We start from the raw sequence: 26645 nt of genomic DNA, 5'->3' as shown, positions 1-26645 counted from the left end.
AGAAGCATTTTACAGTTAGCGTATAGCTGGAAACAGTCAGCAGTTTCCTACCAGAACTATTTAAAACATTTAGAGAGAGAAGTTGCTCAGCCAAGGCCAAAGTAGGATCAGTATAACACACATCTTAACAAACGGTACCACAGAAAAAAAAATGTTTGTTGTGTGTGAGGTCATTACCTTTATTTTAAAGTGAAAATCTGTACATTACAAGATGTTACTCAATGACAATGACTCTTACAGTGGTTCATCAATTAATAAAAATGAAGATTTCTTCTCTTCTAAATTACAATAATGTCTCACAAGCAAAAGTGTGAATCTCTCTGTGAAACAATAAGGAAAATAACCACCAGTTTACGCCAGACAATAGTAGTAGTGTTGCGACAAATAACACTGCCGTAAAGCTTTATAATACCGGTCCTTTCATGCCTAAAACCACCGACACAAAGCTTTACAATTTTGTTTTGTTATGCAAGATGCAGATAGACCTCCGTGTAGCGGTGCATAGAATTTACGCAATAAACATCTTCCTTTAAAAGCCTTTGGCTGCCCTTGAAGACACATTTTTACCAGAGGGTGGAGGATGCCCGCACATGTACAAACACACACACAAACACATACGCCCATACACCACATATGCATGCACATACACATGCACATACATGTGCCCACACAGAAAGAAAGAGACTACAAACTTTCACCAAAAGACAGCTAATACAATGCTTTACAGAAACTGCGAACAACTATAATGTTGTCACGAGCTGACAACAGCCAGAAATCTTTAGTAGCCTCTACAATCTGTGAGCGGTGGAAATGCTACATTGTACATGCCCACACTCACCGAAGACATAAAAGATGGAAGGCCAGCCACCAAGAAAAGTCGATTCAGCCAAGACGCCAGATGCCATCATGGCAACCACAGCGCCCACGTCTGCACCTGACTGAACAACGGAGATTACTCGGCTCCTCGAGGTGATGGGTGTCCACATGGCAATCATGCAGTGCATCGCAGGGAACACCACTCCCTGCAGGGCATGCAAGTGTTACTTGCTACAGCTGCCAGTCAACCGTTTGTGTCACCTGAGATCACACCAGAACTATCTGCAGGGTACACCCGTTGGAAAAATTTTCAGAGTATCGAAAACCATTTGTCACATGCTGCCAGCCTTAAAAGGGAAATATGGCTTCCACAGCTTAACAATGCCAATGCATTGCATTGATCACACACTTTTTCAGTATATGCTGCAGAAGCAGAGTTCTTCCGAAAGCCTTTCTCTGTCTCGGTAGAATGCGCTGATGCACTGATGTGCACTGACGCACAAACTGTTGTTTACATGGATTGCAGGAATCTTTTCCTCATTTCATTCCTAGATGTCAATGTGTTAATTAACTGAGGTTTATTTTGCCAACTTTGCTCATCTATAAGCCTGCAGTTGACTCTCAGCTATTTCCAACACGCTTAATTCAAAACTGGTTTAATCAAACTGCCATCTTTGTCCTGTTAACATCAAGCACATTAAAATTGCTTAACTCAAACTCCACCTAATTAAAGCAAAAATTTCGCTCTCTCCAAGCAGTAATGTGCCCACAGAGGCATTATGCGTTGCATGGTTCCATACTGTGTTAAGAGCACTAAACGGCAGCTATATTCCTCCTAATGTGACAACATGGAGCTTATGAACTTGGCACACTGATGAAATCTGCAGCGGCCGTACTGCACACAACACCCAGCACCACTTAACACTATGCAAACAAAACTCCTGATGTCTTCAGCTGACAGCTCTAGTAGCGACAAGTCCATGGCATTGTTTCATTGTGGAGGCCGATGACAATGTGAAGAGACAAAAATGATGAAGCAGCGGAACTTTGTTACGTGATGGCAGAAAGCAAGTTTCGACAAAGAGGAGAAATTGATATATGACCTCAGTGGACATATTTTAAGGAAATGCTAAATATGAGAGCAATTCAGATCCAATTATTTTTACTGCCCTCATCAGCCAGCAACTCATGCAAAAAAAATCTTAAAGATTAAAGAACTGAGTCAATATTTTCCCTCGTATCTTAGCTCATGTAGCGGATGGCTTAGAAACATCTGCTAGCATACCATACTTTCTGGCAATGCATTCACACGTGAAAGGATAACAAAAATGCCAGGGAGCTGCAGGCTGAGATTGCACTGGGAATCGCAAAAATTAACTTCAGCAGTTACTCGCCTCAAGTTCCCCTTAGAAATTCTCGTTCGTGTAAATGCACCTTGCTCCTAGCTTAGTCCCTAATCTTTTAATTTGCTCTTCTCTTATCTCACACACACTCGTTAATCTACAGTCGTTAAGCTACCATGTTATGTAGAAGACATGACAGAGATATGATGCCATGCTATGCGAATGTGCGTGCACCGAGGTCCAGGTATCCTGGGTTCGATTCCGATCTCATCCTCTCATCTCAAAGGAGCTGCCCGAATTGCCTGCAAGCTCGGTCATGTCATGCGGTCCCGTGATATCAAACAACACAATCAGCTGCCAGCAAATCAATGCCTGCCATGTCACCTTCTAACTATCACCTTCCAGGGGGCATGCTCTTGAGTTTTCACTCACAACATCAATGCTGACAATGTCAATGGTGTATGTCTTGCAGAACAGGGCCTTTAACATTATTATGTCAACACTGGTATACAAAACCAACAGAATGCATGCACACATCCAGTGTTGCCCACAATTTCTGCAAGTGTCTGATTTATGTATGATCCAGCATGCTGTGTGCCCCTAATAAAGTGTGCTTATCTAGTTTACATTAGTGAAGTGCTTGTTGCTAACAGTAGGAATCAGCAACTACAGTCGTTGGCATCAGCCACTAAGTAAGGATAGCCTCTAAGAAAACATGGTTCTCAAAGGAAACTTTGGGCAGAGAGCACACGGAGCAATGGAACATTGAAGCGTTTCTAAATTTCAGCTGAGACACACAGAGGCATCCTGCTCGTGCCATGTTTGACATCACTAACTGTGCACCAGTGCAGAGGGTCTATGCCAAAAACGTTATTAGATGCCATATAAACAATGTTGTTGCAGGCTCATGCCAGAGATCTCACAACTGTATTAATAATATAGCAATTCAATTAAAGAAAAAAATTTTGTTACATATACTCAGCGGAAAGAGTGGAAGAGCAAAGATGCTGGGCTAGTGCCAAGCTGCCGAAAAGAACTCGGAAAATCTTTTATGTCATTTTGAAAAAAAAAAAAAAAAAAGAAAGAAAAACCTTCTTTTCCTTCAAAACCCATATTTCCAAGCGGTGTAACCAACCCACCAGTAGAAGAGATGGCCAGGAGGTGCAGAATGTTTCTTTTTTTTTTTTTTTCAGCATTGCATAAAACCAACAAATTGTTTCATTATACTTCCTATTCCAAAAACTTCATAACGCTCCTTTTATTGTGAAAACAATACTACAACAGCCAAACCTAGACCTCGGGTGGCCGCAGCTACGCCGTGAAGAGGCGTAGCTACGGTTTCCTCATAAAAAATCAGCCTGCCATGACATTTGAATTCACGTTACCCCTATGCCACGTATAGGAGCTGCCACTTGAGTCGCTCCTTTCATGTCAGAGGGTGATATCAGAATCAGTCTGCCAAAACCGTTTGCATTCTCGTTACCCCTACGACACGCAGACACGTCCATACGACTTGGTTGAAGCATGACTTTACATGTAAGCTGATAGCTTATGCTCTCGCATCATACCCTTAAAGGATGAGTTTAAGCGTCCTCAATAATGTAACACCTTACACTGAGAGGGCTTGATAGGGGATTAATGTAGCAGGCAAAAGAAGCTTCCGCTGTTGCTTTCATAATTCAACTAGGGTTAACCAGAGCTCAACTAATTTTTTTTTTAACACATCAGGTGCAAAATGTTTCTCTAATGCACGACACACTTCAAGCAGCCCAAGAGACGCACTACACAACCTTGTACAACGCAAGTGCAAAGTAGTGCTGGCACAAAGGACACTGAAGGGGGATAGCAGGAAGAGAGAGAGGCGGACTACCTCTGCCAGCCCCTGGAGTACACGGATTGCAACCACAACCATGTGGTGTGCTTGTGCGGCCACGGGCAGCAGCATGGACAGCAGGCTGGTGACGGCCACACCTACGCCAATGAGCCACTTGGGTCCCAGTTGCTCGGCCAGCACCCCACCGGGCAGCACGGTGACTATGTATCCGTAGAAAAACGAGCCCAACACTAGACCCTGTACCTGGGCATCCCAGTCAAAGCGTGCCGCCTGGCCCTCACGATCTGCCAGAACAAAGGAAAGGACATGGTGGAAAACGTACGGCTCAAATCCATGTGAATGAAGAAGACTGGCCGCGGCTCCAGTATGAATAGGAACCTATCACCTTAATTCAGTCAACAATTACTAGCTCCTGAATGAGTAAAAAAGCACACTTTTTTCTTTTACATATTTTTCATCCAGAATTATATCACCCAAAAGACATTTCTAATTGCACTGTAGGGAAAGCAAGAGAATTCATTCTTGTCCAGAGACTGATTATTGCCTTTCATATTGAAGCTACCTAAGCACTTCTCTTGGAGTTACAACAGGGATCAACTTGTAGGAAATGTAGCAATGGTATGATGACTTTCTCAGAAAAATAAGCTGTCCAAGCAGTTTTTGCATAACTAGGTCGAAACAAGGGCAGAGATGTGCATCGCTTCAACTGTAGAATAAGTGGCTGTTAAACATGTAGGTGGCTTATAGAAATTGTGAAATGTCATTTTTTTTAATTGCTGTTTTATATTCTAAAACATTTTGCTTCTGTGCACTCTGAGTACAAACACACAAGGCACACAATATAAGCAAAGATTCCAGTCCCAATTTCTTAGTCAATAACAAAGTTCTAACACGCTCTGATCAGCTCTTGCATAAGGAGGTTGGTCATCAGAGGCATTTTATTTTCAGTGGAGCAACAACAACCATCTTGAATAACAAGAGCCATACAGGGTGGCAAGGATTAAAAGGAACAAAGGAAATGACTGGCATATCTTGTGATGTGCTCGAGTTCCAAAACAAGCATCCCTTAGCTTTTCTCCCTTGGATTAACCACTTCAGCAGACAGTGTGGTGCTCAATTTTTTTATTTCAACTGTTATAACTTTATTTCAAATTATTTCATGCACTTTTCTTCGCGATCCAGGTCTGCACAAGCCTCATTTTTTCCTAGACGTACTGTGCAGTCTTTGCCTACCAGAGCAAGAAATTTTCGTGTGAACCTTAATAGAATGAATTCAGCAAGTTAATACTACTAGCCTGATTTAGTAGGTTAACATCTCCTTAAACCTAACTCAGTAGGTGAAATAAATATTTTATTTTCATGAAATGCGAATCTTTTGCAATGCATTTTTTCTCAGAATACCTCAGAAAATAAAGAAAATATGAACTAAAGTTTTTCAATTTAAAGAATGATCGTAACTCAATTTTAAAAAGCAAATGCCATATTATCAATCTGTACAATCATCAGGAAGACAAAAATAAGCTGAAATAGACGATTCCAGAGAAACAAGGAATCTAGCCCGAATTCAACCAGTCAAAATAGCACATCCGCAGCACTGTGAAAGAGGCCATTAAATGACATAACAAAGGTCGAGAAACTTGACAACAACAATGAGCAAGCAAAGTGAGATAAATTTGTTAAGGTATGGAAATCTATTTTTTGTTGTGTATTTTATTCTTTGAAATAAAATACACAACATTTATATGTTAGACATTACTATACATGAATTACCAAGTGCTATTTGCCTCCAGAAGGCAAATCATTTATAGTCTTCTCATTGGTTTCGGCTTAAAGAGCCGAGCAACGGCTATGGCGTCAAAGTGATGAAGCAGCGATTATATCACAATTTTTCCCTCTCTTGAAACCAAAACAGAAAAAAGGCAAGAAAAAAAAAATGAAGCATAAATCACTTAGCAACTGTAGGAAAAATGCACAAAGTGATTCATGTACAACAATGTTTTGCATGTCATTAACAAGAAGAATAATGCAACCAAAATTTGATGTTTAAGCTTCTTTAAGATAACATAACCATAAAGGCAGCAAAGTCCAATTTTGTAGACTATGACCGCAGGTGAAAATATACTTTTTGAAATGAAAACAAAAGGAAACTCATGTTAGCTCACCAGTTGCTTGAGCTAGCTGCACTCACTAACGGTTTCCCACACGACTAACAATAAGCAAATGCATGCTCACAGGCACAACCCAACGGTGACCAGTATTAAAGATCAATAAAAACAAAAGCAAATGCACACTAGACTAAAAAATAAAAACCAACAGACAACAAACTACTAAAATAGCAGCCAAAACTGAAAACAAAGTGATCTTCAATTCTGTTTTGTGACATTGAATTACTAATTAATTCACCAATTAAGCCCCGATAGCACTTGTGCAACAATTTTACCTTCCAGTGAGCAGGGACATAGCTGCAATGGTTCTAAAGCATTCTGCCTTACTTCTTCTAGTGTTTGTGAGAAATTGACAAAAAAAATATATACAGTTCCAACTGCTGTTGGGAGTAAATAACACCAAAAAATGGCTGAAATAAAAATCCTTACAGAAACATTACGAGAGCTACACTAGGAGTGTCACAAAAGCTGGAAAAAATCAGGGACAAAGTGTCATACAGTTATTGCTACAATTTATTCATTCATCTTTCCCACAGACGAGAACAATTCTGCAGGACCACAAGAAGACTGATTCCCACAAGCGGTGTTAGCAGCAGTTAATGCCGACTGCTTCGTAAAATAAGAAATATACCCTGTAACTGACGTGGTATCAAGGTCCATATGCTCTTGATGACATATAAAGCTGGTTCATAAAGTTCTTTACAGGTTAAAGGGTGAATATACGGACAGATGGCAACAGCATGAGTAGTTAAAACAATTTTAACGATGCCAGTCGCAAAAAGCAAAAAAAAAAAAAAAATTGTGGGAAAAGACCAGGCCGAGATAGCAAGGCAAGGTATGCCGTGTCTGGCGTTTATTCCGATGGAAAACACGAGGCGCATGCCACAGGCAGTGCCACGGGGTGATGACAATGGTATGTACAAATGAAAGAAGATGACTCATGGAAAGCTCACAATATTTTAGAATATTATAAGCACTTACTATTATAAGTACTACATTATAAGTACCATTTGTTCCAAATACAGCTCCTAAATTCCTATCCTTAAATCATTTTCTGGCTTTTCAGCCATCCACCCTACAAGTTTGGTTTGGGTTCATGGAGAAAGTGGCTCAGGCTATGATAGACGTAGTGGCGGGCACCGAAAATTTTGACCACTTGAGGTTCAACATCACATAGCACACAGGCACCTTGTGCAGGCTCATGCCAGAGATCTCACAACTGTATTAATAATATAGCAATTCAATTAAAGAAAAAAATTTTGTTACATATACTCAGTGGAAACAGTGGAAGAGTCGAACCCCCGTCGCCACAGCGACGGGGGTTCGATCTCGCATCCTTGGGCACAGTATTCAAGCGCCCAAACCACTGTATCACCACGGCGGGGCAACCCTCCGAATATTTTTCACTGACATCAACAGCACAGCTTGTTATGTCTAATGAAAACTTTTTTATCTGACGTTTAATGCCTCAGGAATGCAGATCATGCTGGAATGTACATGTGGACAAACCCAGCCACATTCTGACATGTATTCAACTGTTGTCATGACTCGCAATGCCCACAAATCATCATCTTTATGCATATTTCTTTTAACTGCCTACACACACCCTCACCTTGATTCAGCAGTAGAACAGTGAATTGTTATAATCAATTTCTTCACAATTTCCCCTTTCCCACTCTATACTGATCCACTAAGCTTCTTTTTCACTGAACTTATCCACACACCAATGGATCCTCCAACCCTCCTAGTACCATCATGCACTATGAAAGCAAATTTTAACTGGACTACATAAAATGTCACAGCCATACCCCTATTAGAAGCAACATACAAGTACAAGTACATGTCTTAAAAGCTTGATACACCAAGTTTTCCCTGTAAGGCTGCTAATCTGACACTACCATGCATACAAATTCTTTTAATTTCATTTCAGGAGATCCGATGTCAGGCAGACTTTTAGCTATGTACACCGCAAAGCTTGCCTGGCTTTCAGTGAATTTGATTTGCAAAGGCCTGTACTTACAAGCGATTCACGCTTAAAATACGAAAAGTATGCGATGAATATCTAATACTGCATGAACGAGGCCAAGGACATAGAAAAGAAACACAGTACCTACAAACGGATTGGCCGATGTCAAAAAGTGAGCATTGTCCTCCAGCAGACACTGAGTATAATTGATGGAACTTGTTCCATTGCTTGCAACAGCAGCTTCAGAAGGGTGCTTCACCATAGCCACAATGGCCACGCTGAGATTCACTCTGAGCGTGTAAACATTGACAAGCGCAAAAAAGCCCATGACCACAAAAATGTGCCTTGCAGGGATTGACAGCCAGCCCACTAGAGGTAAAGGAAAAGAAAGAAAAATAATGAGAAAAATGTTTCAATGATGTTTCAATGATGCTTCAATGTTTAGAGGAAACTCCCTTGTGGAGTAAATCTGTAACCGTAGGAAGTAACTCATTAGCATCCATTGACATACAGCCATATGGCTACAAAGAAAAGAATGTTTAAGGGAAGCCCCCTTGTGGAGCAAATCTGTAACTGTAGGAAGTAACTCATTAGCATCCATTGACATGCAGCAATATGGCTACAAAGGAAAGCTATTCAGCTGTTGCAAAACTTTCCAGCTGCAGAAAAATTCATCCTAGTCCGGGCACAAATTTTTCTGCAGAATGTTTCATAAGGAAAATTTATTCCTAGACTAGGACAGTTTGTCCAGGAAGAATTTTTTGTACAGTTATGAAGTTTATGCGAAAACCAGAAGGTATGCAGGAACTCAAATGAGGGGAATGTCTAAACTGGCAGGCCACAACTGTACTTGGAAGAATTTCAAATTGGTTTTTGGGGAAAAGAAGGCACAGTATCTGTCGTACTTCCCGACAGACATCTGAACCAAACAGTAAGGGAAGGAAGGTATGTCACAGTGAAAGAAGAAAAAGACGAAGAGGTAGTGGAGAGCTGCAGAATAATTTCGACCACCTGGGGAACTTTAAAGTGCATTAACATTGCACAGTACATAGACGCCTTTGTTTTTTGCATTCATCGAAACGCAGCCAATATGGTCTGATCTGAACTGGGGTACTCCAGTTCAGCAGCTGAGTGTTTTAACCACTGAGCCAACGAGATGGGTACAACTGCGGTTTGTGGGGTTTAACATCCCAAAGCAACTCAGGCTATGAGAGACGCTGTAGTGGAAGACTCCGGAAATTTCGACGACCTGAGGTTCTTTAACGTGCACTGACATCGCACAGCACACAGGCACCTTGCTTTTCGCCTCCATCGGCGGCTGCTTTTCGATGGAGGCGAAAAGCAAGGCGCCCGTGTGCTGTGCGATGTCAGTGCACGTTAAAGAACTGCCTTTGGACTCTTGGACTTATGAGAACTCCTCTTCTAACTTGAAATAACCGATGGTTTATCTTCTCTGCCACTCTAAATCTTTAAGGGTGGGCAGGGTTGAAGGTACAGGAGAAGCAGTGGTCATTTTTTAGTAGCTATCAGCGTAAAACAAAATTAGTTACAAATTAAGAAGGTGACTTAAGAAAAACAAACGGGGAGTAGCAGGTGTGCACCACAACTAGAGGTGTTCAGGCAAGTTACTGGTGCATAGTTTTTCTTTCTAACTGTATGGCTGTGCCTAGGTGGATGCTAAAAATAATTACTCCATTATTACAACTTATTCTCCAAATGCAAGGCTTAAATTATTACACTCGTTGCTACAAACAGCAAGATGTAGGACATCATAAAAACAGCATACAGCCAACTACTCACATGGACACATTTACTATGCATTGCATACATTTACACCGATTATGAGGACTATGCAAAAGAATATGGAAAAAAAATATGGTTCCTTTCAAGAGGCATTACTAAATCAACTCAAAGGCAGTGTTCCGGACAAGTTCTAGAGGCCCCTTCAGCAACCATGCACACCTACTATGGCCTTGTTACAATTTTGCCCGATTGCCTGTTTATCCTCCACCTTCCCCTCGCAGATAAAAATAAATTTACTGACTACCTCTGAAATACCTTAATTAAAAAGCGCCGAATCAGATTAAAAGTTTCTTTGGTATAGTTATTTGTTGTCTGCGAATTTATTGTGGCGTAACTTCCACGACACATTCAATTGATTGCGGCAGGTATCGACATATTATTTTATGATGCCAATTTTTGAAGATAACTTTTTAGTAGTGCCTTGAAAACCCTGGTGAAAATCTCAATCTTCCTTTCATCTTCTCGTGAACTGAGAAAGAGGATCAAGGTGTCTAATTACGATTGTTACGGTCCTTTGAATAGCAGTTTTGCACCAATACGCCAACACACACGGCACAGAACGGAAATTCGCCTACATGGTACCAACTAAAGAAGCTTGGATAATACTCATTAAAATAAAGAACACAACTTACGCCATGCACATGGCGTGCGCTCCATTCCTGCACTTTGCCGTGCCGTCCCTGCTTCGAGTTATTCGTCCGTATATGACACTGCAATAATCAGCCGCCGTGAAACCATACGCAGCGCCGGAGCTGGATCACCTAGATTAGAGACAGCAATCCTGTATAAAACGTGCGCCTATGACAATGATGCTAGGCACAGCTTTCAGCCGCAAAACGCAAAAACAGGTGCGATCGCACAAGGTCAACAACATATATTATGTTGAGGCAGAAAAGGAAAGAAAAATAAAGAGCCTCTGTCCGTGCCACTTAGTATAACGGGCTTAAAACAACAGAGAAAAAACGATTGACGCGCTCAGCATGGCAGGGGTATAGGTGTAGAACATGGTTTAAGAACTACCGCCCCTTACTTTTCGTCGCCGCATAGCTAGTCTCGACCTTTATCATCAATGTTCCCTCTTACCACTGCATTGGTTATACGTTTGATATCGAGCAGTCACAATGAAGATATAGCCCCCTTTATCATCTTTAATGCAGGCACGTGTAACCGATCGCTTTCAAAGTTTACTATTGTCGCCGTCCACATAATCAAAGGAATTCCAGCTCGTTGTGTAAAATCAGGCGCCCTTGTGAAAAAGAACTTGCTTTTCCAGCGATCCATTCTGACGATGCTTGCTCAGCTGTCCTTGAACCAAAGTGGTGTGTGATTATGGTACACGGAGCGAATGTCCGCAGTGACTCTCGCTTTTACGATGAAATTCTATACAATTAAATTCAATGACAATGCCAACCGCGCAGAGTGCAGATCACATCAACATTTCTGCGACTTCTGCAAACGCATGTATGTAGTATTGCTCTAGAAGGCTATGTACTGCGCGCCAGCACATAAAACGGCACAGCACATCCCCAGAACGGCACGGTTGGACCCGACTGCACAGGCTAACAGGTGGGCCACTGTCGCCGAAGTGGTGTCTTTACAACTTCCGTGTTTTCCACCATGGTGACATAACACACACACACACCACGACAGTAGGTCGTGACACACACACACGGCACTGCTCGGCACACATGTCGTTCACGTGCCGTACTCGCGTCGCCAGTAATCAGCGTCATAGCGTCATAGCCTCCTAGATTCGCGACATCAAACTATCAAACTGTCATCACAGGGGCCATGGTTAAAGCTCACTTTACCATGGTTGTGTTATAGATTTACGATTTACTGCTAAGGCATTATCTCCACCACTGTGATCTCCACTGACCAGTAGCTAACTGCCGCTTCCGCTCTCTCTAGCCATTGTACAGTACTTCCGCTGTAACGCATAGCAGCCAGCTGTAGCTGCATGGAGGAATACAAAAACTTTTTTCTTCATTTTTTCTTCCTCCATGTGTAGCAGCAACCTTGACTGTAGGGTGCGCTGTAGCATGTAGTATTACAGTACTGACAGTACTACCGCCTGTTTCGCTTTGCTATCTTGGTGAGCTCACTGCGGTCGGCAAGATCATTGCTTAATTGTGGCTTTTCCCGTTTCCTTGAGCTTCGCGTGATGGGAACATACGCACATACATCCTGCTACATCCTGTGTATTCCGTCGTTCGTGCACGTGTTGTGATGTCTCGTGCGCGCGTTTTCTAACGCACCACCTGGACGGCTTGGATTAGTTCACTGTAAAAAGTTCGACTGTCTCCAATTTCGTCCATGGAACTCCGCTATGACGGCTGCGAGTCAAGTAGCACGAATGCGCTTCGAGTACTTTGTCGTCGCATTGGGTATACTTATGACCGCCGTTCGGCTTGGCGTGCTCGCACAATCCATAACTGTCGCGGCCGTTCTGGTAATCTTGTTCTTACTCTTGCGCTGGCAGCAGTCGGAACAACCGGACTTCAACCAGAGGCCGCACGCCGACAGTGGATTGTGGCTGACCCTTCTTCTGCCCTTCTGCCTGCTCACCGGTGGCAACAGCTATGACCACGGCGACCTTTACACCTTAGCCGAGGTGGTCTGCAGCCAGACGCTTCTGCTCTCTCTCGCGGTTATCTTCAAGGTCACTAGTAACCTCATCTACGTGGTGTCATCTGCATGGACCACGGTATTACTAGCAGCAGCGACAAACATTCCCCTTCTGTGGAGTGCCTCAGCATCAGTGGCGGCGATGGGAACTTTCAATTTTCTTGTTACGTCGTTACCGTCTTACTCGCCCCAATCATTCACTCTCGGGGAACTGCTAATAGCTTGCCAGGGAATTGCAACATTCGTCGTTATGTCAGGATGCAGCCTGACATGCCGCATTCTCTTTAGAAACGACTGCGCCCTTAAATGTTCTTCGTCGGCAGGTTTCCTTCAAGCAGGACTCTTCAGTCTTGCATTGTTTGTGGCAGCAGCGACCAAAATACAAGCACTGAGGAGGCCCACTGGGTTTTACCTGGGCCTCATTCTCTCGGCGGTTGTGCTGGTCTATCCTCTTTGCTATATTATGGTCAACACAGAACCTGTGAGTTGGCTTGTGTACCACTGTTTCAGCAACTCTACTAGACTCGCTCTCATGGCTTTATGGTTAATCTCATCTGCGTTGGCTGTAATATTTGTGTACTGGTATTCAAAGAACTACAGCAACAGCTCCACAGTCGTGCGCAAAGTTTTCCATGCAGCAATCGTATCAGTTTTTCTGCCAGGAGTAATTTTAGACCCAGACCTAATGTACCTTGCATGCGGCGCTGTCCTTGGCATATTTGTTCTGCTCGAACTGTTCCGGACCCTAGATATTCCACCAGTGGGGACATGCTTACAAAGTACCTGCACCATGTTTCTGGATGACAAGGATGCTGGAGCATTCATTTTGACACCAGTCTACCTCTTCATCGGGTGTGCCGCATCACTGCTACTTTTTCCAGCCCAGTTTGGGGAGCCAGAGAAAAAGCTAATTCTACTCAGTGGCACAGTAGCTCTCGGCATTGGAGACACTGCAGCTTCTGTTGTTGGATCCAAGCTGGGGAAGCATCAATGGCCTGGAACATCAAAGACTGTGGAAGGGACGCTAGCAGCAGTTGTTGCACAGTTCGGCTTCTACTTACCTGTGTTGTGCACTGCTGTGCCAAATGTGTGGCATTTGAACACTGTACTGCTAATTTTGGTGCTCTGCCTCAACTCATACCTTGAAGCTTTCACAACTCAAGTGGACAATTTGGTACTCCCAGTTTATGTCTATCCTATGATGACAGCCATATATGCCTGATAATGCCGATTTGTAACACTGCATAACTGTGTTAAGTTTTTCCAGGAGGAGTCTAAATAAATATGAATGCTTGGACTGCAAGGCTCCAAATCTAGAGGTTTATTTAAGTTTTGCTTGGTGGCCTCCTAAGGTGGTGTTCAAGTTCAGAAAAAAAAAAAAAATGCACAGCACAACAAAAGTGGTGCAACAGGGCTACTCTGCACCAAGAGGTCAGAAATCTTCAAGCTAAACGCCGGCAAAAATAAAATGAAACATACCACATGCAAATATGGCTTATCTGTCTGTACTAATTGGTTAGAAATCCTGAGGCTTATATAAATTCTGAAAGTCACTAAAAATAAAAAAAAAGAATACTGCACGAAACAACACTATGCACAACTTTCAAACAGGTCCGACAACACACTTTTGTACTGCTCGAGGTCCTTAGCAGTTGAAATTTTAGCAACATAATGATCAAGGTCCAAGTCAACATCACCAATGCTGCTGTCGACAGTCCGATTACGTTTCGATGTTATCACAGGTACTTCTTTGTACGGCGGCCGGCTAGCTAGAGCAGAGTGATACCCAGGAAGCCTACTTGCACTGCTTGTAGCCCGAACACGGCTCTGGATCTTTTCCAAAAACTTTTCTTTCGCGGATCCAGGGACATAGGTGCTTGAAGATTGCACATTAGAACTTTTCGTGCTCCTGAGCTTGGCAGACAAGTATGGACTGCTTCTGTTATCAGAGGGCCCTGATGAACCATCATTGCTTGGCTTTGAGCTTGTTGAGCTTAGCTCACTAGACAAGGGGCTTGGCACAGGGTGCAGAACATCGGGAACAACGTGCTCTGGGTGCTTGCTCAGTAGCTTGTGTTTCTGATGCGAGCTCGAGACTTGTTTTCGTTCCATTTTTGACAGCGCCTGCTTTCGGTTTTGCGTTGCTGCCTGCCTTTCTCTGCAGGCTGAACCAACTTGCTTGGCTGGCTGTCGGCTTCGTAATGCTGCCTGCTTTCCCTTGCAGGCTGAACCAACTTGCTTTAATGGTATAGAATTTTTGGAAGACATTGAAGCAGGAGTTTCTCCTCTCGTTCTAATAGAAAATTGACTGACAGGTATATTACCTTCTTGGGCGAGTTTTCTCATCATAGCTCGCTTAGTACTTTGGTTAAGCCGGCTAATGAAATCTGGAGACAGCTCATCAATTTCAAGGGGTCGCTTCACTCCCTCTGCCCTTGTGTTTGTATTCTGCATAACCCGCGAACTTCCCCCAGCAACAGTAGTCCTCGCAGGCAACGTGACCACAATGTGTTGCACTTTCATTGCACCCCCTGCCATGTTTGTTGCAGTCAAGACAACAGGCTGGCCGGGGACAGCATCACTGCTCACCATCCCTGCTTGGCTAGTTAAACCACTTAGGATGCCAGCCAATGGCGCTACCACATCTCCTTGAATAGCCTGGCCAGTACCTCTACCTTTCCCTGAATGAACTGGCATTCCGACTATACTCCTCAAGTCTGCTGTTTTCTGTATCGTTGCTGCTGTGGCTGAAGGTGGAGTTATTTCCTGGAAGCTGCCAGCAGTTGAGGTCGTGCGTGGGCGACCAGCTGCCAATGTGGACATAGTTTCTGCAATGTGCAATGTTGCTGAGAGGGAATCTTCATCAGAGACTAACAAGCTGGCCTCAGAGGCACTTGAAACTTGACTGAGCACTTGACTAGTATCACGTGGAACACCGGCTGCACTGTGAATGCCAGCTGTAATTTCAGTGCCTCCCAGCTCTAAATGCAGAATCCTAGGTGCCTCAGCTGATGAAGTATTGCTGTTCACTCCCGCATTTTCTGGTAAATTGACCTCATCCCTGGCTGTTAAGCTTGCCTCAATGGTGCGATTGGCTACGGAGGCAGAGTCATGGCAACCTGCCTTCCTCTGACTGCTTTCCATCTTTGCCATGCTTTCTGCTACACACAATGCTGCTGAGAAAGAATCCTTAGCAGGGCTTGACAAGCTGACTACAGAGGTTCTCGGCAAACCAGGCAGCTTGTTTGCATAATATGGAGCATCAACAGCACTGTGATGGTCAATTGTATCATCACTGCCTTGTTTCTCTTGCTGCACAGTCGCGAATGTGTCCACTGACGGAGTTTTGCTGTTCACTTCAGGGTTTTCTTGCAAACTGACCTTGCCTCTGACTGGTGAACTCTCCTCACCAATGTGATCCACCATAGGAGCAGCGACAAAGCTTGCTTTCGTTTGGCCATCTTCCAAACTTTTCGGTAAAGATTTTGGTGATTCACTTTCGACTTCACAGTTTGCTTGCAAGTCCAGCTCAGCAGTGTCCGGTTCGCAAGAAGGAATGTCCTCAGAATTAAACTGGCCATCTTCCAAACTTTTTGGTAAAGATTTTGATGATTCTAACAAGGGTTCACTTTCGACTTCACAGTTTGCTTGCAAGTCCAGCTCAGCAGTGTTCGGCTCACAAGAAGGAATGTCCTCAGAATTAAAAATACCGCATGTATCATTTTCAGAAGGTCCACACGGTTTCAATGATTGCAATTCACACTCCGCTGCCACATTTTTAGGCAGGTCACTTTCCTTTGGCAAACACTGCACGTCACTGCTGGGTTCTGTGAGAATACTGTCACTGGAGTTCATTGAATATTTGGAGGTTTCTTGCTCGGTTTGCAGTGTTGTCGTGAGACCTGCGGATGAAGTTTCACCTGCTTTTGCTGGGCTTTGTCGCAGGCTGGTTCCTTCTCCACATGGCAAATCACAAATGGCAGGCTCATCGACAGCAGCAATACGACGTTCAAGATTTCTTAGGCCTACCTCTTTTTCTTGCGAAGTAGGAGGACGTGACAACAAATCTTTGTTTACTGTAGTGATGCATTCCAGTGTGCTGCCCACATTTCTGTCAGGCAAGCAAGAAGTGTGGCTGGTAGGCTCTACCATAGCACGACTATGGTCTGAAACAGGAGGCACTGCACCTTCCTTGCATTGCTTACTTTCTTCACAACGGTCTTCCATGACAGACACAAAGTCGCTACCCTCAGCTGCAGTCTCTCCCGACACGACCAGGGCAACTGCAGCACTCCAAGTCCTTTCCGTAACAGAAGAAGTGGCACATTTTGCAGTCTGCGTGTTGCCTAACTGAACCATGCCAGAGGCACTTATTTCCTTCTTGCTTGTGTCTTGCTCAGAGGTGACGGTCAAAGTCGCTACAGGGTGCTCCCGAGCCGACAATGAAAGGGTACCAATGAAGGGGCCTGGAGCCACCTCTTGCCCAGAGATGGCACTACGGAACTCTGAAGATGAACTGTCAGACACGTAGACAGGAGACTCTTTAGCAAACGACGAAGGGACAACTTCAACTGCATCACCCGATTCTTTCCTGCTTCCGCCTTGTACCACCACTTGCCCAGACATGACATGTTCAGCTTCTGAAGATGTGCTGTCGCAGACATGGACAAGGGGCTGTCTGGCGACTGAATCCGTAACTGCATGGCTTGCCTTCTTCTTCCTTTTTTTACCTTGAACTGTTGCTTGTGCAGAGATGGCTTTCAAGGACTCAGCAGACGTGCTGTCACTAGCATAGATGGGAGCTTCTTTGGTGGATGATGAAAGGGCACCTTCAACTGCACAGGCATCAGTTGCCTTGCAAGGCTGATGAGAACTGGGAGCTTCAGGCACAAATGATGTTGATGGTTGAGAGGCCTGGCACTCTTTCGCTGTGGCTGCTTGCTCACTACGGTTAGATGAAGCCTTCCGACTCAACTGCAGCTTGGCGATTTGTGGAATCAAGTCGCAGCACTGTAAAGAAAGGAAAAAAAGACAGGTACATCAATATTCCACTTGCAAAATTGTCAGTTTGGGAGACAGAACACAATATTCAATCAAAATGCTCAAACAGGCCTGCAAAACACGAGCACAAATACTATTTTTTTTGTTCAGTACTACACCTAAAGGCCTTCTTAAGGGGGGGATGGTAGGTAAAATAGGCAAAAAATTTGATTTTTCAATTTTGTCATTACAAAATACCACAAAATCTCAACATGTCTCAAATTACAAATTACGGGCTGAAATGAGCAACAGAAGCCCTTTTATAAAGGATGCGTGGCTCACAGTATAGTTTGTTTTCTTTAAACAATTTGCATGTAAAACTGTTATAGTTTTTATTCTGATATTCACATGTCAGTTTCTTCTTTTGCCTAGTTCTTAATTTTTCCAGCAGATGACCTTTGAAGCATTTCAAACCAGGCTTCCCATTTAGAGAGAGAGTTCCAAGACACATTCACAGTGCTGTATATCACAGTACACATATATCCACTATGCACCTGCTTTGAAATTTCGGGCTTATTCTATCTATTTCTGTAAGCCGATGACATGGACAATGTTGCTGGCTACTACAATGATGAAAATAAGACAAAGAAGGGAGTCCCAGAGACTGTCGGCACTGTAGCTCTAAACTGGGTGGACAATGCTCGCGTAGCCAAAGGATACTTCTGAGCCTCGGCAAAAAAGAAAAAGGAATTTCTGAATAAGCTGTTTTGGTGCCTATTAGGAACATTTTCTCGTCAAGTGTCACAAGTGATAAAATGAAACTTTCAGGATATTTAACTGTATGCCTGCTGCATTTACTGAACTAGAGAAATCAGGATGCGCCTTTTTTTAATATATATATTCATATCACTGAAGAAGCTGCAATAAATTAAATGTCAAGGTTCAAAATTTTTTTTTAATATGAAAGAAGCGGTTATACTACATATAATAAAGAATGTTATGGTGAATTTTGGTTGTTCTGGTGGCAACAGTTTTTTTTTATGATGTAGCCTTCTCCATACGTTTCTTCACAATTTTTAATAACCTTTTACTTAAAATATGCTGAATAGTTTTTAATAAATCTCAAGGTGCTTGACGTCAGCTCATTCATAAAACATACAGCCAAATTTCAAGATTTTTGTCTCTGCACTTACTGAGAAACAATGAATCAACCCCACCTACATCTCATGTACCATCCCCGCCTAAAGAGGCGCCATGACGTTCTCCAGACCACTAAATCCTAGCCGGCCTCTAGATTCTTTACACTTTCCCGATGTCCCAAAACCCAATCATAACGGCGAAATCGTAGCGCCTAATATTTTAATCCGCTTAAATAATCAGTGTTTTGGCACCGATAAGAGCGACACACGACGGCAAAGTTTGTCAACGGATATGACGTTTCCTTCTTGCTTGGGCGCTGCTTCGCTGATTGGTTGAGCAAGCACTTTAGATTTTACGCTCGAATGCTCTTCAAGTTACTATGCAGAAAACAAATAAAAGGTGTTTAAATTCCGCGTGTGTTCTTGAAGTGCTTGTAAAGATAGGGACTGTGAACTCGGGTAAATGCGGTATTGTGAACAAGAGCGGTGGAGCATCTGCTTGCCATGATGGTGGTTATGGTAGCTTTGCCCTTCGTAGCAGGTCGCCACTGCATCTTGCGCGGCGGAGCTAAAAATAAAAACAAAAATATACAATAATAATAAAAAAAAAAGTCCGCCAATTCACTTTCCAGGCCCTACGGTCACAGGTACAAAGGTCACTCCCGCAGGCTTCTCACATCCCAAGGATCCCAAGGCAGGTGCCAACGTTCGGATCTCGGAGGTCGGCAGAATCGCTGGACAATCAAAAATCATGTGGCTGATTGTTTCTGCCGACGCTTCACAGATGGCACTAGTTGTGTCGAGATCGCTCCTGAAGCGCGTTCACCACACTCGAGTCCGCAGCGGGATTCCACCAGCAGGCTACTGCCCAGGGAGTCATCATATAGTTGTTCCCGGCATACAACCTCCTTGCTGGCCCTGTACAGGTACAGGGTAGGCTTTGCCTTAGTTTTTGTACGCCATTCCTTTGTCGCCGCTTTTCGCATTCATTCTAGAACTTTCGCACAAGTAGCGCTCGAGTCACTGTGGCTCGAGTTAGCCGTGGCAGCAGCAGCGATGGACGCCGGCGGAAGACCAAAACAGTGACGCAGATTTGCTGGCTTAGCAGAAGGTGCTTTTCCATCTTCTCGGTTCTGTATACCACTAACGACTGGGCACTTGAAGCCTCATAAGAGCTGCTGCAAGAAGACCTTTAACTGACTGCTCAGCAAGCAGCCGTCTGTTCAAAGATATTCTGTTTCCCTTTGACCCTCCTCCATGAAAAAGGAACATCTGTATGCTATGAGAAACGTCATTGAATAAGAGCGTACTGCACTAGGAATCTCTTCGGGCATTCAAACAAATATATATGCACAAAAAGCAGGCATTTTGCTTTTCGTCTCCACAGAGGTGTAGGTGCGGCCATGAATTCTTCACAAGAATATGTAGATATTTTTCTTTTCCTGCCCTTGCTCATGCATGTTCCTGTGGCATAGTTGCCGAGGACATATATTATTGTGAGGCTACCCAAAAGTAATGGAAAATAATATGCCTCTGCCCATGCCACTAGGTATAAAGGGCTATCTCTTTGTGTGCAATTAAAAAAATAGCTTGCCCAAGAGCTAATTGCTAATAAGGAGCCGCACTTAAAACGCCTGTAATCCATAGCCCTTAAACGTGCATGACCACAATAGCTTTAAATAAAATGACATGCCAAAGATTTCTTAACCAAGCATTTGCTTCTGCCAGTAGTTTAGCAGTCCCCTCCTCAAATCAGAAAAATATTTATTCAGGTTTTCTCCAATCTTGATTTGTTATTATGTATTGCTTAAGCAGTATTATTTATTTATTTTAGCAATACTATCAGTTCTATTCAAGACTAAGGTAGGAGTAAGCTGGTTACATCAAAAGTACACATATATTTACTGAACTAAAAAAGTTATGCATGAAATGCAGTGATGAGCAAAGAAAAAAAATGTGTGAGCACCACGCCTACAAGTGCGAATTCAGCAATTCAGATAACAGACAGAATTACGCCTCTTAGCACACGCAATATTACTGGTAAGTTTACTAAAGTTTCGCTTCAGACACAGTGGCTAGCACACATAGAAGATGCATGCAGAAGGCAGGTGGGCAGTTCCTCGTGCGATAGCCACTACATCCGCATCTAGCAACCTGTTAGCCAATAGTCTCATGCTTTTTCGATAAGAAAGGAATATGTCATACAGTCTTTTGGAAACCTTTTTTTTTTTCTTCTATGTGCTTAGAATTTACGCGTAATTCAGGATGTGGTCTCTTTTATGTATGTTGCATGTCAATCGGGACTAGGCCAATTATGATGGAATAAAAAAAGTTAAGCGTTTCTTTTTTCGCCTTAACTGTACATTTTTAAGGAGTCCGCGCATACTGACTGTCGGGCCTAGGCCGGGCCGAGTCTTGGTAGCCCAGGCCCTGTTCGGGCCTGCTTTATGTCAGCCAGCATGAGCCAGAGCTGGGCCCGAGGCGGAAAATCAGGCCCGTGCAGTGCTCTAGCGGCTATGAAACAGCTGATCAATGCAGCAGTCAGACCTCTGATGCAGAGGAGAATGCTATGAATGTCTGGATCCTGATAGGCTGCCACTGGCAACCAATTGAGAGTAGGCTCCATGAGAGTGCAAGCATACCACCATGTGCCAATCAAGTTGCTAGATAAGATTCAGGCTTAATTCGAAGGCTATGTGAAGTTACGCTGATGATGATGAATTAAAAAAACCTAGGCATTCATTGGCCCAACAACTTTGTACTAATTGCATCATCACATGGTGTGTATGCAGAGTGAAGAATAAATTATTAACAATTTCCTTTTTGCTCCTCTTTAATATTTATGCCATTGTGCACGTTTTTCAATGCAAAACAAAATTTTCATCTGATTCTCTATAATGTCATCATTATGACTGGTAGCTGATGCAGAGGCCTGTATTATCACCAAATTGTTCCTTAACTAATCAGTACTATAACTGATGTCCTCTTGTTAACACTGAAGACTCTTTAAACATTTCTCTGTTAATGAATAAAGCATCCTAGTCTGTGTTCTATCCTACCAGAAAGGTCCCCAGAGAACAAGACATTTTGCACACCGTAATAAATTCCTCATCAGCCCCTCAATTTGATAACCTAATATATGTCCCATTCAATGCTTTACAGTTCTTCCAGGAAGCCAGCTGTGTCCACCTCACTATACTAACTTCCATCTAAACCTGACAGGTCGTCTCCAATGGCACCCTGTCTGAAACCATCATCTTGAACTCTAACAACTTCTTAATAAGGTGCTTTACAGCCCTTTAAAGCTGTAGGCTGGGAGTTTGCAGCTAAGTTCAGAACTGGCGAGCTCGAGGTGGAAAGTGACAAAGGCCCAGGCACACTTCTCCACAGCCAGAAAGCTGTGGATCACGGTAAAAATGGGCCTGCTTGCATCGCCCTTGATTTGTGCACTTACTTCTAGTCTCTGGCACATCTCGATCACCTCGGTCGAAGTCACTCGGTATTGGCATACTGAACTCTTTATTCCTTCGGCCAGGCAAAGCTCGCACCATCTCAGGAACGACATCTGAGAAATAAAGACCAGAAGCAACTGCTCAACAAACCGCACTGCACAAGAAAGATGTAAACTATCTCGCGATGGAAGACTCTCTTTCGTGCAAGAACGCCAACTGTAGCAGGAACGCGGCTGTGGGCTCAGCGTTTCTCCTGTCTTCAGTGAGGTATCGTATCGGTGAGAGGTAAATCGAGCACTATGAAATAAAAACTGATGGTACTACACATCACAGAGACCTAAAACGAAAGAACGATGCCACAGCATGCACTCAGGTACATCTAATAAATAATGATCAGAAACAACAGCGCAACAAACCTAGCCGCATAAGACAGGCGTTCAACGTCAGACACTATTTCGTGTGAAAGGACGCCAAAGTGCAGCAGAAACTCGGCTTCGGGCATAGCGTTTCAAGTGGGCGCTTGTTTCTCCTGCCTTGAATGAAGCATCCATGAGTGAGGTTAATCGAACACGATGGAATAGCAGCAAATGCTTGCAGATCACACAGAGATAAATCAGAAGGATGATGCCACTGCACACACAATCCGCGCGTTTTAAAATGCAGCACAACAAACTTTGTTCAGAGACGCACGTGCGTTCTTATTGCGTAATGGGCTCGCTTACCGTAACTGCTTCTCGAGAAGTTCCTTTTGGGTGGTCTCATTTAATCCCAGCTATCGTTTAGGCTAGTGTCTGTGAACATTTCGTAAACCTGATGCTTATTACACAGAAAACCGGCGTGCCGGTGTCTGCACTCGCCTTATAACATCGTAAACTAAACGTCGCCGCGGCGTTTTTGGCCAAAGTTGCCAAGCTGCCTACCGGAATTCCGCGAGGCACTGAGAGAGACGCGGAGAGAGTCCTTCGGCTATAAATTTCATTAAGGTTCACATAATTTAACTTAACCAATTCGAAAAGCTCACACTTTCTCACTTATTACCTTATAACCGGTGACGTTGCGCGAAAGCAAATCTCAATACCTGAATCGAAAGAAGTGGCGCCCGATTCAAACGGCTCAGAGTTTGCGCGTTTGCGAGCGTGAATGTAGCCTGCAGTGCTATGTCAACTTCTTGTTTCGATTGAGAAAACTGCTCCAAGCTGCAGTAAAAAATTCTTCTCAGCATGCTTTGGATTTTGGACACGTCCGCCCTTACGCATCAACCAAGCACATCTACACGATGGATAACTGCGTGCTAATCGGCATAAGAAACGATCGAGATGGAACGCAAAGCTCAATTCAATCAGAGATAATGTTCCTCCTGAAACTCACCGATTTCTCTAGATGCTAGCTTATTCATTTCAAAGAAACTGAAGCAAACTCGCTCACAAAGAACTTTGAGATCGCATGTAAGTGAATCACCCACATATAAGAAAAATACTAGGTCCAACAAAAGTGGCGTTCGCCCACATGGATTTTCCTTGATCACCATCGCCTTGCCGCGAGCTTTTGGCTTTGCTGCCAAAACTTGCTTAAGAGACGTGATAGAACAAATCGCGGTAGAAGCGTTCATGCGCGTACTGGTTGTAAGTAGCCCTCTCTAAACAGATTTCTGGCAGTGATTATCAGCACGTGCTCATAGTTTGAGTTTTTGCCAGACGAGCCACAATTCATACGATCTACATACATGGCGTTCGCACCAACATGATCATATGCGACATTCGCTCAGCTGTGCCTTAAGACAATCTCGATCCTCACGCATGTGACTAATATCACACACGTGTTCCACTATGTCTTCTGTCGTTCCTTGGCACATACAGCAAAGCGCACGCAACTTTTAAGCCACATTTGCCTGCTGTCGCTCACTTATCTATTTATCCGCCTCTATCTATACTACCTTGGGGTCGGGGTGATGGAATATGGCTTGGGGTACAGGGAATCTCAAAAGTACTTTTGAAATTGCCTGTCCCCTCAAGCCACGTGGTCTGACATTATAGGGCCCTGTCTCGGAGATCGGAGACCGGTCAAACACATGTGGTGATAGAAATAAGCTTGGAGGCCGAGAGCCGCACATTCGGGCGAGTACTTACCTCAGAGGCCCAACCAAATCCCACGATTTCCTCTTTCCATAACATCCCTTTTCCTTATTTAAATTCCGGACCTTCCGCTAATCCAGATGAGATTAGGGAAGTCCTCCAGACCTGCTCCATCGGCTGTTTGTACCTCTTCTCTCTTGTATTTTGTCCTATACACTTGCACGACTTTCTACCTTCGGGAGTGCCAAATGAAACTTTATCCTCTTGAAGCAAATCTTGCATATTTCTAATTTGACTGTGCCCATTATATTTTGGTGGTGTGGGCTCTTTACTCTTGGTGTTTTATAAAGGCCTCCACATATAAAATCTACAACATATATGTAACTATTGTCAACTAACTGTGATTGGCCCATGAAGATGGCGCTGGCGGATGGCATCACCTCTAGGTGGCACTAGACATTTCCCTTCTTTCGTACCAAAATGGTGATCTAAAACCGTTCTTCTTGCAGCATTCTGGCTGGTGTACGTCATACCATATTAATCACTCTTATATAATTCATCCATCTCAAGTAATTCATTCAGGCCAGTCTGCGACAGGCCTGGTTCGAGCTGACAACATATGCATCTCAATCATCTCAACACACCACGTAATCTAGCGCAACGGGCAACGTCAGAGGAGGAAAAGGAGAGAAAAGGGCATCATTCTGCTGGTCACGTGGTGGCACATGCCATAGGAGGAAGCATGGGAAGCGGCTGTCGCAGCAGCGTATTGCGCGACCCAGCTTTCTCCTTCGTACACCTAGGCGTCTCTGCTCAATTTTTTATTGCTTTTTTTTTTTAATCGCCACATTCTTTCTGGAAGGGCGGAGTTCATTGTAAATGAGTAGACGGATACCACAGTTGTTTGTTGTATCTACAATGCATTATCATATGTTACTGTAAAATATTTCTTGGTGGCCAAAAGCACTGCCTAGTGTGTTACACCAGGGAGATAAAGTAGACTTTACTGTACACGTTACCGATCATGAAGTGAAAGTGGAAACAAAAGTGGCACCTTATTCTGCCGTTCTGCCAAAACTATACGTGCTTAAATGCAGTAGTGTTGAACTTGTTATCGATGTATAGTTTTTGGTTCGTTAGAATTGCGAACAAGACTTTTTCCTAGATTTAAGTAGATGGTTTCGAGCAATAGTTTTACCATGGCTCTACAATAACCCCAAATGGACAAATAGTGGTCACATCGCAATGGTGGCAATTAAAAAGCCTTTCTAGGATTCTGTCTTTTAATTTGAATCAGTGGTGTTCCATTTGTCCCAGAAGATGAGAGCTAGCCGTGTTTGGTTGGGGTTCACTGTGTGGTTGAGCATGTGCAACAATTAAGTTCTATGACAACACTATCCTGCAAAACGACACAGGTGCAACTATTAATACTTAATCTCCTAAATCTCATGAATAAAGGAGCTGGCTTAACTGACTGGTTTCGAAGAATGCACTTCAGATACAGCTGCATTGGAAGGCAGAGGAGCAACGATAGGCATACAAGCTAATAAAAATGCCATAGTAGCTTACAGCAATCTTGACTTCACACAGTCACAAGGTGTTTATGAGAAAAGGAGAGGCACAGTAATTATCACACTTACAGGGAGCATTCCAATCTCCAACCAAGCCATAAGGGAAATATTGAAAAGGGAGGGTAAAAGGAAGGAGAAAAAGAAAGGTATAGAAAGTGATAGCCCCTTTTCGAGAGAAATAGCATTTGTCATGATGTCTTTTCCCTGAATGTCCTCCATCTGAGCAGGATAGTAGGAGTAATCTCCTAGATGACTACAACTGCATACAATAAACGAATCGTCTTTATCTGGCCACAGAACTTATTCCTATAATAGCTAATAGCTATGCAGTAACCTCTAGTACCCTATGCAACCTTTATAGTAATCTGCACAGTAATTACTAGTAATCTCTAAAGCCTCAAACAAGCTCTGCAGGAGTCAACTAAGTGGACTAGCCTTTCTATACAAGCAAAGTAGTAAAGAGAAGCTCACCAGCTCAGATGTGAGATGGACATCAGTAAGCCTCCGACATAAGCCTGGTCTAGAGATTGGCACAAAACGATTGCAGAGCTGGGCTGTCAGACATCCAAGACTTCAGGTGTCCAGACGAAGCAGACAGCAGCTCTGCCTGGAATTTAGTGTTGTCTGGAAAGCACTTTGCTATGATGGTACCAGGTATGATACCAAAATTACTGTAGAAATCTTGGAGCACCTCATCCAATGAGAAGCAGAGTTCCTGTTAAAGAATTTGCCTTAAATTAGCTCAGGTGACCTTGATCATTTATCCAGCAGAGAAAACGCATGGAACATATTCTCCAGACAGACGCTAGCTCAGGCGACCGTCAATCACACTGCGAGGCAGAATGTGAGCAACGTGAAAAGGAAGGGAAGAGAAAC

General features: G+C 43.5%; 3 protein-coding genes across 6 annotated transcripts in view; 1 reads left to right on the top strand and 2 right to left on the bottom strand.

The window, feature by feature from the left end:
• The window catches only part of LOC146191281 (sialin-like), a 33542-nt gene extending 21655 nt beyond the window's left edge, over window positions 1–11887 (bottom strand). For 2 of the 4 annotated variants that reach the window (XR_014706632.1, XM_084601789.1), the window contains exons 1-5: window positions 11193–11800; window positions 10560–10688; window positions 8269–8493; window positions 4030–4277; window positions 839–1022 (exon numbers count right to left, since the gene is read on the bottom strand). Coding sequence is in view for 3 of the 4 variants with exons in the window: in XM_084601789.1 (XP_084457915.1) it covers window positions 839–1022; window positions 4030–4277; window positions 8269–8493; window positions 10560–10584 (682 nt within the window). In the remaining variant the exon portion in view is untranslated. Of the gene's footprint in view, window positions 1–838; window positions 1023–4029; window positions 4278–8268; window positions 8494–10559; window positions 10689–11192 lie in introns of all 4 variants that reach the window. The other 2 variants (XM_084601790.1, XM_084601791.1) reach the window with 2 other exon arrangements.
• Window positions 11888–11978: 91 nt separating this feature from the next.
• On the top strand, window positions 11979–13852 carry Dolk (Dolichol kinase). Its single transcript, XM_084601792.1, has one exon. The coding sequence runs from the start codon at window positions 12257–12259 to the stop codon at window positions 13775–13777; it is 1521 nt and encodes a 506-aa protein (XP_084457918.1). The 5' UTR covers window positions 11979–12256; the 3' UTR covers window positions 13778–13852.
• A 73-nt stretch (window positions 13853–13925) lies between these two features.
• On the bottom strand, window positions 13926–23024 carry LOC146191279 (uncharacterized). Its single transcript, XM_084601788.1, has 3 exons — window positions 22849–23024; window positions 22129–22239; window positions 13926–17565 (listed from the first exon to the last, which is right to left on the bottom strand). The coding sequence occupies exons 2-3, from the start codon at window positions 22237–22239 to the stop codon at window positions 14146–14148; spliced, it is 3531 nt and encodes a 1176-aa protein (XP_084457914.1). The 5' UTR covers window positions 22849–23024; the 3' UTR covers window positions 13926–14145.
• Between the last annotated feature and the right edge of the window lie 3621 nt (window positions 23025–26645).

Source organism: Amblyomma maculatum, chromosome 4, assembly GCF_055883805.1.
Source record: "Amblyomma maculatum isolate TAMU_Amacu chromosome 4, ASM5588380v1, whole genome shotgun sequence".
NCBI lineage: Eukaryota > Metazoa > Arthropoda > Arachnida > Ixodida > Ixodidae > Amblyomma > Amblyomma maculatum.
Note: the sequence above shows the minus strand (reverse complement) of the source record. Positions and strands in the feature narration are given on the sequence as shown.

Bases quoted from the DNA above. Each gene is read 5' to 3' on its own strand.
- Dolk (XM_084601792.1), top strand. From the start codon at position 12,257: ATGACGGCTGCGAGTCAAGTAGCACGAATGCGCTTCGAGTACTTTGTC.
- LOC146191279 (XM_084601788.1), bottom strand. From the start codon at position 22,239: ATGTCGTTCCTGAGATGGTGCGAGCTTTGCCTGGCCGAAGGAATAAAG. The intron at 17,566-22,128 runs GTAAGTGCACAA...CTTTCTTTACAG, and splicing joins AGATGTGCCAGAGACTAGAA to TGCTGCGACTTGATTCCACA.